This window comes from Mycetomoellerius zeteki, unplaced genomic scaffold (assembly GCF_001594055.1).
Source record: "Mycetomoellerius zeteki isolate Tzet28-1 unplaced genomic scaffold, Tzet1.0 scaffold164, whole genome shotgun sequence".
NCBI classification, from domain to species: domain Eukaryota; kingdom Metazoa; phylum Arthropoda; class Insecta; order Hymenoptera; family Formicidae; genus Mycetomoellerius; species Mycetomoellerius zeteki.
The window spans coordinates 1,173,047-1,186,733 of NW_017256594.1; the positions used below are offsets into that span (position 1 = coordinate 1,173,047).

The 13,687-nt window shown below is 35.8% G+C and overlaps 1 protein-coding gene across 1 annotated transcript in view; it reads left to right on the forward strand.

The window, feature by feature from the left end:
* Positions 1–13,687, forward strand: part of LOC108721232 (uncharacterized) — a 335,056-nt gene that overhangs the window by 189,026 nt on the left and 132,343 nt on the right. The window contains exon 4 of the mRNA XM_018445654.1: positions 1,795–1,932. Within this exon, the coding sequence (XP_018301156.1) occupies positions 1,795–1,932 (138 nt within the window). The remainder of the gene's footprint in view (positions 1–1,794; positions 1,933–13,687) is intronic.

Sequence of the window (13,687 nt, forward strand, 5' to 3'; positions counted from 1 at the left end):
CCATTCGTCATATGTAGCGCTTCGAATGTGTCGTAACGTTGCCACACTTGCTACGTCGCGTCAGTACGAATCGACGCAGATGAAGACGCCGCGTCGACGACGCCGTACTCTCTTTTTGCGCCGTCACGCGCTCACCGAATGCGCTCTTCGAATTTTAATACATCGTAAAATGGTGGTGATTCCTAACCGGGTTAATCCTCAATTCCTCATCGAATCAGGTATGAGCGCGTATTTTTTTTATCGATCTCGATTTTACCATCGTTTTTGAAGGAAATTTTTTGTAGATCGAACTATTCCTTGCTCGACTTTTACCTCTTTTTTTATTCTTTATGGTGAATGAAGAATAAAAAATATTCATATAAACTTCGTTATAAATAAAGATTTATGCAAGTTTCATCGGTTGTATTTTGATAGAGAAGTTTTTGCATCTATTTCTTTTTTTAGACTGCGAATTTTCTTTTATAGATCATGTTAATTAGAAATTTAAACTAAAATCGATGTTTCGATCGGAATGTAATTAACTTTTAAGTAAATGCACTTAATGAAAGTAACTGATACTCTAAAATGCACAAAGTTTGGCACATAGCCATATATCCTCGTTGCATCACGGAAACCATCCGAAGTCTCGAGAGATCTTCACTGCGAGATCTTTCAAGTGTGCTTCAGCGTTGTTACCGTGTAGTGGCGAGATATGCGAAAGATATGCAAGTTACGCTGCTCTTATGCAGCTGAGAAATTCTCGTTTAACTCGTAACATGTAATAATTTTGTCGCGCGTTGATAACAGAGCAATACAATTAACGATCAATGAGTGTCTTAAATTTAGGTATGTAATGCATGTTTAATGATTATTTTGAAATGGTAATTTAGACGTTACTTTTAAAAATAGCCGTGAAAGTATCGAGAAATAGAATGATTTTATTGACACATGAATGTCTCTCTCCTAATTCGCAGATAATTCTCGAAAAAATCGGTGACTATAATTTTCTGAGTAACTATGCAGAAACGCGCCGCAACTCGTTTATAGAGGGTTATTTTTGTGGTACGCACTTTTAGCGCGTGAAGAATTTTGTTCGTTTGTCAACGCCGGTCACCTGTCAACCTTAAAATTACGTAAGGTTGGCATTGGGACGAATCGAAATCAGCGTCGAAAGAGATTTTACGTGAGTCAGTTACGTTCTCTGAGTCATGTATCTTTATTTTTGAATTCCACGTTATTGTTATTGTATTACAAATATAGATGACTCTAGAATTAGGGTTGACGAAGTCGAAATAGAAATATTCACTATGAATATATTTATCATCCATTAAAAACTACTCACCTTGAATGAATAGGTATCATATCGAATGGTATATGGAATAACGAATATATGTATACATTCGATATATCGCTTATTCATTCAGGATAAATATAAACAGTTTTTGCATTGATGAATACATTCAAAATTTCTATCAATATATTCAAAATTTTTATTCAATATCGACAAGCCCATCCAAAATGTGTATGGCTTTTGACAGACTTTTTATATTGCTGCCGAATAAACGTTATCTTTCATTATTCTCAGATAGGCGAGGAGTTACATCTGATAAATAATTATATTGCGTTGATTAAATAATTAATGGGTTATAACTAATTAATCAGTTAATAATTATAATAAATTGTTAATGTTAATTTTACTTTGAATTTAGATCCATAAGCAAAATCAATTAATTTTATTTATGATATAAGTCTGTTTCTACACATAATGCGAGACATAATGATACTAACGTTTAATATTTTACTTTTGTGTTTCAGGAAATGGGAACTTAGAGTTGTTTGATAGTGAGAGCGGGCCGGACCTCACGCTATCACCTCAAACCTTCACGTCAACGGCGGAGGCCTTCATCAATGACAATAGCGACAGTCTTGGGGTTCCAGGAGACAACGATACCGGTAAATCATCTCTATTCAATTAAAAAAAATCTTCATTCGCGATCTCTTAATACAGGAAGAAGAAATGAATTCTTGTCGAAAATAGACTTCTATAATTGATAAATAATTGAAAGAGATTTTTAATATATTAGGTAGACACACAAGAAGGCATGCATAAATGCCAAAAAATAGTATATTTTTTATTTAGTTTAATTCAGACGTTAACAACGGAGTTTCGTAGCGCGCGCATTATGACATGTTACAATCAAAATGCTTAATTTCTCAATTTCGACTTAGGCTAAGACGATAAATTATAGGATAACTACGACAATGCAATTCGCATGACAATGATTTTAACGCGCGACTTCCCGTAATTCGATTTAATTCAATCTGCGAGAGTGCAAAACGTCGATGGGACGCCGAGTCGTTAAGCGCCGGAACATGGGACAATGCATTAACGTAATTGTTGCTCTCCTCGTCAGCGGCACGTAGGAACAGCGGTTATAACTAGTTCGAACAAGTCAGAGGGGGAGGAAAAGCCGTTGTCGCGCGTGTGCCGTGGCACATAATGCCTATTGTTTCCGACAAGTATAAGGGGCCACCATCGGGACAGTCGTGCACAAGTGCAACGCGTATGCTTTGTTTCTTGGGGAAATGTTGAGGGACAATCAGGACCAACCGGTGAATATAGCAGTAATTTCAATTATTATTATATTTTACTTCTCTCGAGCGAAGATAACTATTAATACCAAGAAGAATATGATAGTTTTTTTATTACAATATTTATTGAAGAAAATATCATATCAATTTGAACGTAAAATGATACATTTATGTGTATTAACACAAAATTTATTTGCTTAAGAACAACTTTATTAAATTAACCATCATAGTTTTTAACGCAATGTTAATGCAATCTTTTTAAGCTTCTGACAAAATATCTAAATTATCTCTCTGCTCTACAAAATGTATTATACATTCGACCTTTGATATTATTTTCTAAATAACAGCTTTCAACAAACTTGTATGATGAATCATATATTCTATTTATAAAACGCGATGCAAAACATCGCAGCTTGCACCTCTCAGTGACGTCATTAACGTGTATCTCCCACGCACTCTAAAGAATGCAGGTTGAGCCAAAAAATCGTAATCAGTACGCATCCAAATATATGTTTCGAACAAGTTCCAAGAAGTATTACTTTTACGTAAGTACAGGGAAGATATCGTTAATTAGATATATGCAAAGAATATCGTTTGGCGTATACGCTCCGTCGGTTTTGCCGCAAGAATGAATATTGCCACATCATAGTATCGATATCGTGAATCAGCAGATCGGTGTCATTCAGCTTGTCTCGTCGAGTGTGATTTCGCGAGCCAAAAACGTACTGGTCACGAAACACGAGCCAATAATCATACGCGTCATCGCGATGCTCGCACATGTCCGCAAAACACATCTCACCTTCGCTATATTATCGAAATTGACACACTCCTTATCTGACTATCGCAATGAAGCAGTTTTCATCAACAATTAAAAAAAATTTGCATTGAACATTTAAAAGTGATTTCTTAGATAATTTAAAATCGCAAAAATTTTATCTACTACTCTTTGCAATCTTTGAATTCTACAGTTTTACTGACGTAAAAGTAAAAAAAAAAATAAATCTAAAAGTAAAAGTAAATGTAAAAAGTTAATTTGGAAATAATTTTGTTGGGCTTCCAAAATAAATATGTAGGACGCTTAAATTGGTTACTAAAATATAAAAACTTTTTGCGGCATTATTCCTCGTGTTTGAATTTCCTAACTAAATATTTTTATGGTCCAACAAAATTATTTTTAGATCTGTATTTACCTAAATTTTTTAATATTCCTTCAAAATTATTTTTTCCGTGTAAATATGCATCTTGGTTCAACGAAGTTTTAAATAAAAGTTTTATCACGGATCTACATACTTAAAATTAACCAAAGAATACAGTTAAATCCATAAATCTTAAAATTGATTCAGAATAGTTACATAACTTCGTATAATGTTCTGATTTTAGTAAACCTTGCAAAACAACTCGTGCAGTTCGAGCGTTTTTCATCTCGCTTTACAGCTCGTATTCTCTTATTCCCTATATATTTCGCGGCAAGGGAAGCTCTCCTCATCATTCTTTGGCCCTCGTATACGTTGAGTGGATTTATTGGAGAGTCGGTTTGCGACGAATGAAACGCGCCAAAGGGAAACAGAGAGTGAGAGAGAGAGAGGAAGTCGACGCCGGATTTTGCCGCCAAACTCCAAACGAGCGCGGTCGGCGCAGCCCCTCTTTGTAGAACGTGCGTGTAGGGCGGTACATAACTTTCGCGCGAGTGTAAGTTCGTTAGAACAATTTCGCGGCGAGTGGTTGTACCATTGCGATGCGACACGATGCCGGTGCGGAGGAGGCCACAGAACTTCCGACGCGGAAGGCCGCATGGCTCGCCTATGAATAAATCTCATCGCGGTAAGACGATATTTGCATATATCATTCGGCAAAAGATGTTCCAAGTATCGTTTGTACAGGGTATTCCACGGGAAGGTGTTGAAACTAATCAGCTGTCATTTTCGAAGGTATTCAGTTATTGAAAAAACAAAAATTGCGCTGAAAAGAAGAAAGTCTGCAATTTTTAATGAGTATAAATAAAATTTAACAAAATGTTTGTGTATCAATTAATTTTATTGATGAAAAATATGCTCATAATCCCAAGGAGTAATTTTTTCGGAGGGTGCACCATCTGAATTTCTATAAAACACAATTTTTTACGAAAGCTCGTAGAAACTGTTTCTAACATATCGTTTTTAATATTGCTAATAACTTTTTAAATAGCTGTTACTAAATCTGAAACTGTTTTTCGATCTTATCTGCGATCTTAAATATTAATCTTAGCATTTACTTGATTTTAGCATATTTTTCAAACATTTTGTTAAACTTTATTTATATTCATTAAAAATTACAGACTCCTCTTTTCAGCACAATTTTTGTTTTTTCAATAACTAAATACCTTCGAAAATGACAGCTGATTAGTTTCAACACCTTCTCGTGGGACACCCTGTACAACTAGCGCGATATAAGAAAACAATTTACTCTTTATCTCTGCGAAAATAAATAGCAGTGCAATATCCTGGATACGTCCTGGATATCTCTTTCACAATACAAGAATCAAGTTTGATATTTGATATAAAACGAGCATGCTGGATATTTCTATCGTAATAGTAAAGAATGAAAACCGGAACGCGATTTCCGTTCGCCAGGCGAGCTTTATCCAGTTTTCGTAATGCTTGAAAAATCAAGTCTGCTTTATAATAATAGTCGTAATATTTTCGCTATCGTGTTTTCGATTCCGTGTATTTGTACAGAAACGTATGCCACAGTTTTTACATTAGTAATCTGAGTGACATCTGATTTATGTCAGATTATATGCATACGGATCATATTCGTATTAGGAGGGGAGGACATTGGTAAATGTAAATTTTGCGAGGAGAGTTCGTTTTTGTGCTTTTCGTTGCGAGAGCAATCCGATACACCCTGATTGCAGATCGCGTAAACTAATGGAATAAGCTGAACGGTCGGATAATTCGCGATAGCTCCCGTTGTTCTTGAAACAGTACCGTGAACTGGGTCGTAAGAAGGCAAGAACGCAATCGCAGTCGGACGTGATGTAGTTTACTTTGGCGCATCGATGGCATTCGTGATTCCGTCGAATCTCAAGATGTATGTCATTGCTTTCTATGTCGGTGCGCTATGTGATAGCTGACGTTAATTTGACTCGTTTTGACTTGATCAGTTTGCTATTTTTTGATATTTTAGATTGCCGTATTTTTCTTACGAGAGATTATACTCGTCTTAAGCAACATATTCCACCATAAGCGCAAGAACGAAATGAGAGAAATTTCTCTAATAGGGTAAAATAATAACTGTAGGGAGTAAAGAAGGTTTACGACAAAAATGCAAATGTTTTAAGTTATTTTAAATATAAAAAAAACATTTTGTGTATTTTTATTTTTTATAGTAGTAGATATAGTACAAAGTTTTTATTGGTGTAGTTTATTTACATAAACATACTAAATAATACTTAATAACTGAAGTTTTTAATAAGTACAGTATATACCGGAGTTACTTTATCAAATATGTTCAGAAATTTTTTTCTCTTTACGTTTATCATTTTTTAACATATTATTTTTAATTACTTCTTATGTGGATCATGATCCTTTGCTCGTTATTGAAAGGATTCTTTTTTGCGTTGACATTCTTTAAATCGATCATTTTTGAAAGCCACTGCACATTTTCCCTACATCAATCTTTGGATAGGACATCAATTATCGGCGATCATAAACGATAGATACAGTCCAGCCATCATCAGTAGTCACTGTATATTGTATTTATGACTCGCGATTAATGCGATATCAATATGTCCGAGTCATAATGAAGATGCGACATGCGCTGATTAATTAACTACGACAATAAAAGATGGTATCCTATACAGGAATCTGGAATTTGTTAAATTATTTATCGAGAGATGTGATAAATGCCTGTCGGAAAATAGCCATCTCACTCACTTGACTGATATATGCTGATTATAGTTTCATACGCGAAATATTTGCATCAATTGCTACATTATTGTAATAACATCATGATGCGTTTAATACTTGATCCTCCTCAAGCATGTAATATATGTATTGTATATATTATTAAACTACTAATATGACGTATATTATCGTTATTGATGGAGTCAATAACAATAATGTTGAATTTTATTTTCAAGTTTATAATGTAAATTCATTGATCAGCTTTCATACAATGTATATCGAAAGAAATGTCACTGTCAGTTGATCACATTATTTCCTGATGATTGCAATACTTCATCATTCTTAACGCTATTAAAGCGAGAAATGTTTCCTCTTAGAATTACTAACTCTGGAATAATTCAAGTTTTTACGATGATAGATTAGACTTTTCTTCGTGATAAATTCTGGAATTCGCTTTCTAGAAGAAGATCGGGTACATTTTATGCATAATAACTTCTGTCTTTTTCACTTTGTCACGTGAACGTTTGCGCGCTGATTTCGTAGCATGAAAAGATGTAAAGTGAAAAAGGAAACATTTTATATGTAGCTACATTTTCCATTTCTCGTTTTCTTCAAATTAGAACAAAGTGAAACTCTAGTGTTTAAGAGATTTTTTTTAAAGCTTTCGATTATTTTATTCGTAATTCAGTTAATAGGAGAATGTTTCCGATAATACGCAGGAAGAGCAGAGAGAAAGAGAAAGGGAGGGTGAAAGAAGTTGGGGCGACCATAATGACGGCATGGCACATCGGCGATCGATATAACGCCATTGGCACTCTCTAAATAATACTGATCGAGATTCGTCGATGCAATTGCAAAAATCCACAGCCCGCGGTCGTCGTAATGCCATTGGTCGAGGCAAAGAGATATCGAAACAGATCCGTCAGTAGGAAACTCGTCCTCGGATTTCTTCGTCCGCTCTTATCCTTTCTCACCCTCGTCCCCCTTCTCCTCTTTCTCGCTTTTCATCCTCCGTTGGAGGGAATTCACTTCGTCGGGTAGTCCTCTGAGATTCCAATGCGCTCTCAAACACGCTGAGATTACGTCGGAGCTTATGGATTCCTTATCCAATCTTTCGATCAGCACTCGAACTCGGCGTCTTATGCTCTTAGAATCGCGCGGCGTAGGGGAGATTTCATTCGCGAGAAACTTTATTTTATGTGTCAAATGATGCTAAATTGACCCGAGTTGGACGAACAACGGCATTCTCAATGGAAAAAGAGCTATCTTTCGTTGTAGATGTGAAATCGAATTGTTACTAAATATTTAACTATTAATCATATTTTATTTTATAATAGAACTTATTTTGATGTAGAAAGAGAGAAAATTGATGATCGTGATATAATAAATCAAAACCTATTATTTTCGATTGGAATTAACGTTATACATTTTTTAAAAGTTTAAATGAAGAAATGCGTGACTACACTAAAAAAAATGCATGTAATTTTACATGTTCATGACTAAAAAATTCCCTAAATATGATTGGAAATTTACAATTTCCAGTAAATTTCCAAGCACATTTGTAATTTAGATAATTTTCCAGTCATATACATGTAATTTCCATGTAAAATTACATGCATTTTTTTCAGTGATATGAAAGCAAGGAAAAGCGAATCAGAAACAATAGGAATCTAGAAAGTCAAGAACATCTTACGAAGTCTAGAACAATGTGTAGAGAAGATACAGAGGGGTGTATGCATTTACGTAACGTGACATATGCAGGAAAAAATGTAATTTCAGATCGAATACTCGTATATCGCAAAAAAAAATATCCATTTCTCTCAATCGCGGTATAACGCGTATCGGTACTCGGCGCCGGTCGCACGCAATATTAAAATACTCCCCAGAGATATATGGAGGATATTGATTTTCTAACGAATGGTGTCGACGTAACGATAATCGTTATTAACTACGTTTAAATTGTATTTTCGATATTTCGGGGAGCTATTACCGGTTATCGGTCTGATGAGAAGGGGTTCGCGAAGACGCGTAAATATTACAGTTTACATAAAAGCGCCAATGGATTACGGTCGGTCGCCGGATCTGTCGATATAATCTATCTTCTCGAAATTTCTGCAATGCGAGAGATAGAGAGGAAGAGAGTGAGTTTATGCCTCGGCCGTTCGCCGATCGCGCTCTTAACGATCGTTCGTTCCGCGTCATATTTCTTCCTCGGATCCCCTCGATAGTTTAGCTGCACTAATTTACACCGAAATTCATAAAGGCCCAAAGCGGTCTTTTCCGCTTCGGCCACGGTACGTAAACAACGTTGTGAACGCTCGTTTCCGGGACGGGAAGGTCTCTCTTGGAGTCCAGAGGTCGGAGATACCGGATAGCAGGTGGCGGAAGGAAGAGAGGACGTGTGGGAGGACACAGGAGGATATGCGACGAAGGATGCGGGATGACGAGGGGAAAGGCGTGAGAAAGACGAGAAGGGTGAGCTGCGGGTTGAGGCGACGCGACGGGATGAAAAGCGAGATGAGAGTGAGTGTGACAAGAGAGAGAAAGAGACGGAGAGATGGAGCAGAGACGGCCTGCTACAACCTCGTTGACTCTAATGCCGGCTATTCAGATCTCACAATGTACTAGTAATACGATTTCGCCATCGTCCTGTACCGTACTCGCGTGCTCGCCAAACACGAGCGGACAACGCATTCACTCACGCACATACGCACGCTCAGACAACTCTTGTAAGTCTCACGCGCGCGAAGCATACGAACTCCGGATTCCACGGACAAAAATCCAAAAAATGGAACTTATCGTTTGAGAGAAAATTATCGATATTATTTTACGAATAATAACAGACTTTTTAATCCTCTGCCGGCAACTGGGGTCTTTAATGACAACCGTCGATATTTTGAGATTGTGAATTTTCGAGGGAGTAACTACTTAATATAATCGTGGGAAAAAAAAAATTATAAAATTCATATGAAATCTCTATGTATAATCCGATAATTACATATGCAATCACGAGAAATCATTGTATAATATTAAATAAAATCGGAGCAGAGACGAAAATATATTTTACCAAATTACTTCATATGTAGTGAAAAAAATTATTTGTAATCAGATGAAATCATGTAATCTGTGAGACAATATTTCAGCTAGGGGTTATCTCCTCGTGAATTTTGGTAGATAAATTTAAATATGTAAAAAAATAAATAAAATACAATTCAACTTTTATAATGATAAAAACTCGTTGGTAAAACTTTGACAAGTATACCAGAGTTTTTTTCAGATTTTATATACTTAATCTAGAACAATAAAAAATTATTTTGTTTTTTTAAAGATCTTTATTATTACTGACGGAAGAATTAAAATTCATGTTGCCGGCGGAGGATTAAGAGTTTCAACTGATACAAAAATTATACATAATATGTATAATTTACACGAAAGAAACATCCATTCCGTTAAAATATTGTAATAGTAGGCTAAACAAAAAGTTATGGCTTTTAACGTTTTGTTTGAAAAGAAAAAAATTAGACGAAAAAACCGAGGGAAAAAAGGATTTTCAAATTCGGGGTTTCAATGTTCTCCTGAATTTGATACACGTGCGCGCCTGTTGGAGGGTTAATCAAATGTCGAAACGTTCGTCTTTGATCGAGCCGAGACAGGCACGAGCGCGTCTGTGAGTGAAAAGCTCCGCGCTCTTGAGCAGAGACGAACTTAAATTGAAAAGAGGAAGAGGGAGGAAAAGGTTCTTCCTTCCTCTTTCATTCTGCTAACATCACTGGTGAATCGGTGGAGGAGAGGATCCTGGAAGACCGAAGGAGAGAGGAAGAAGCCAGAAGCAAGGGTGGAGTTCTTCGCGACATAAAGAGTAAATAGCCGAAGGAACGGTCGGCTCGCCGAAAGAGAGACGGAAAGAGGAAAAGATGAGAGGCTCGCCTTCCAAAGGAAAAGAACCGGTTGCAACCGGGTAAAGAGAAGACGAAGAAGATGCTGGAAGCCGGGGAGTCGGGGGGTTGTAGTGCATTTTAATAATCGCGACTAAAGCGAACGGCAGCCATCTGGCAACGTTCAGAGCCGCGCGAATTGCCATTATGTCCGCTTTAGCGAGCTCCGAAAGTGGCTGAGTATTTAAATTAAGTGCCCTTCATCCGAAGGCGCGTGTACATCTTTTTCTTCTTTCTCCTCTCTAAGGACAACGTGGAACATCGCGGAAGCGTTTCGCAACGTTCTTTGCCACGAGCGTGCGCGCGCGAGATCTCAACTAACGAAACGCAATTAATCATCGGTAAGTCGGGATTACCGGCCCGGGGCGGCTCCGATCGCGGTGTTTTATTTCTCCGCGTAATTAATTAAAATTTCTTGCAACCTCTCCACCCCGGAACGACTTCTTGTTGCATGACGCTCTCTCTGAATAAATCATTTGATGTCGCGAAGCTACTCGTGAGTAATAATAATATTCCACGAGAATTGTCATTTTTTAATACTCGTTAAACTTCTTGTAGATATCGATTTCCTTGAATACTTGTATAAGGAAACTTCAGCAGTTTATAAGTTCAAACTAAAAACATTTGTATTGGTAAATAGTTCGGGTTGCGCCACTTCAAATTTCCCGCAGTTTCGATTTTTGCCAATCTTCTTGTTAGCAGTTCCTTCTGAGTTTTAATGTTGAAGATACTAGTCGTTTCTTTACACTTTGAACGAACAATGCTGAATGATTAGAAATCTTGTTAGGAATTTAATGTTAGAAAGTTCCTGTGAGACTGCTGCCCTTGATTGAGCTGCTATTGACTGGCAAGAGAATGCGAATTATAAAGGAAATATTGAAAATTTCTGAAGTTCATTTAATACCATACCATATATATGTAATATCTCGAAACTTTATATAATTGATACAGGGTAATTTATAATGCTCAATGAAGCGAATCATACTTCGTCTCCGTTGTAATGTGTTCATTGAATTATTTATTTATTGTCGAAGTTTAATATTAACTTAACGTTTTATGAATTATGCTTCATACTTGATCCTAAGTGCTTTTCGAGCGTTATACATCATTAACATAAAAGCTTTTAATGGTTGAATTAAGTATTACGACAAGAAAGTTCACTCGGAGGGAATATCTTTATATTATAGGCATTCTTCAAAAGTTTTTCCTCCAAAAGTTTTTTCATATTTTGTCGATAGAAAAGTGGAAAATTTATATATTTTGTTTAATTTGATTAAATAGCTATTTATATATCCGTGTTATGCATTGACAAAATCATATAAGATAAAGATGTGATTATTTTTAGCATCGTCGAGAAAGTGTTATCTATTATACTAATATTAATTATGTTCCTTTTTATTAAAATGTTAGTAGTGAATGAAATGTCGTCATTTTTAATGAACTAATTTTATTTAATTGATGTAATATAATCTTTTTCTTTCGGAATTGATATATTGATGCTAGTCAATGTTCTCAAAAGATATATATGTTAGTCGTATGTAACAAAAAAAATTATTACTTTGATTTTACCGGTACTAAGATGGAAGCTTAATCCAAACTTAATGTCCTCATGAAAAGGACCTCGCCGATTAGGCCGCAAGTGGCTGAACGTGCGTCGTTGAAACGTAGCAAGAATGGTCGAATAAAAACGTTTGGATAGCAATTTGAACCGAACTGAACTGCAGGTAGGTAATTCACGGCATCGGGGGCGGGTATTACGGGATTGAAAGGGGATCGACTCGTAGCCGCGTGCTCGTTTCGCGAATATATTTTTATGCGAGTGCACCTAATGCCAGGATCACGAAAACCACTAATGCCGTTTCCTCTTATCGAAGTGTAATGTGGAGCTAATTTTTTGTGGAAAGCAGAGAGATGCGAAGTAAATAAGAAATCAATATATTAACATCAATAAATTTCGATGTCGATTTGCATAGTGCATAATATTCTAAATATAATATAATAGTTAAAACGAGAAACGTTTCCTGTATGGTTTAATTAAACATTATGATTACACTGTGTTTTTTCGACAAAAATAAATACTATAACGAAACTAATTAAAGTGATAGATTCAATTTAGCAGATGTCAAAACTTGAAAAATGTTCGGATTGTTGCAAAAATTTAGGTATACTTACAATTAGTCTTTCATGATTATGAATTTGTCAATTTTGACATCGAATTTATATTTAATAGCCTAAAAAAATCCTTAAGTTCAAATAAATATAACTGAAAACTATTTAGTAAATATTGTCAATGATTTAATTCATTATTTTTCTACAATGAATCTCGTATCTATAATCATGAATATCTTATTAATTATAGTCGATAAAAAATTCTTCTAAGAACTGAAAGTCTTAAAAATATATTTAATTTTAATTGTAATAAAACTTCTCCAGCGTGTAAAATATCGTATATATAGTATGACAAAATACATGGGAATACGTAGCTCTTTTTGCAATTTCAATTGCAAATTTCTCAAAATTGTGATATGAAAAAACAATAAAAATAAGATTAGTCTTGTTTCCAGTGTTCAAAAAGAAAATAATTTTTTTATCAAATAGTTTATTTATTGTAACTGCTTTATTGAATCTTTCAAGTCGCATTCCTTCTATCTTTATTGCCACAAGATCGTAAAGTAAGTTCGAATGAAATGAGTCTGCCAGCGTCGATCCACGCGGGAATACCTAATTACGTATTTCCACGCACCATTTCGCTGATGACGAATGCTTCATTCCGCATTGATATTCAGCCGAGAAGTAAATTGATCGAGACAGGTCACGGCGGCGGGAGGATGGGTCATGACTGAAATTCGACCACGGACCATCTCCTCTGTTCCCGGTTTCTCTATGACATCCGCAGTTTCTATTATACGCCCCGATGTTCCCGCATTCGCAACGCGTTCTGCATCGCGGAGGGCAATATACATCACGACGGTGAAGCTGGTGACAGAGAGAATATGGCGCAATTCAACCGAAACGTATGCGTATTACCATACGTTTTTATTAATCATGAAGACAGGTTGGCATGATATTACAATATTATATATCATTTGCACTCATAGCATTATATGATTTCTTAGGAGCCGACCCTAAAATTTGTGACACATTTACTGATAACTGAATCTGCAAGATTTACATTCAATACATGTTGATTAAAGGACATTAATTAGTTTCAAGAAATTAAAAAATTTATTTTTATAACAATAATTCAAATTTGCAGAGGTAACACATGAAGAATATAGTTGAATGGGTCAAATATAG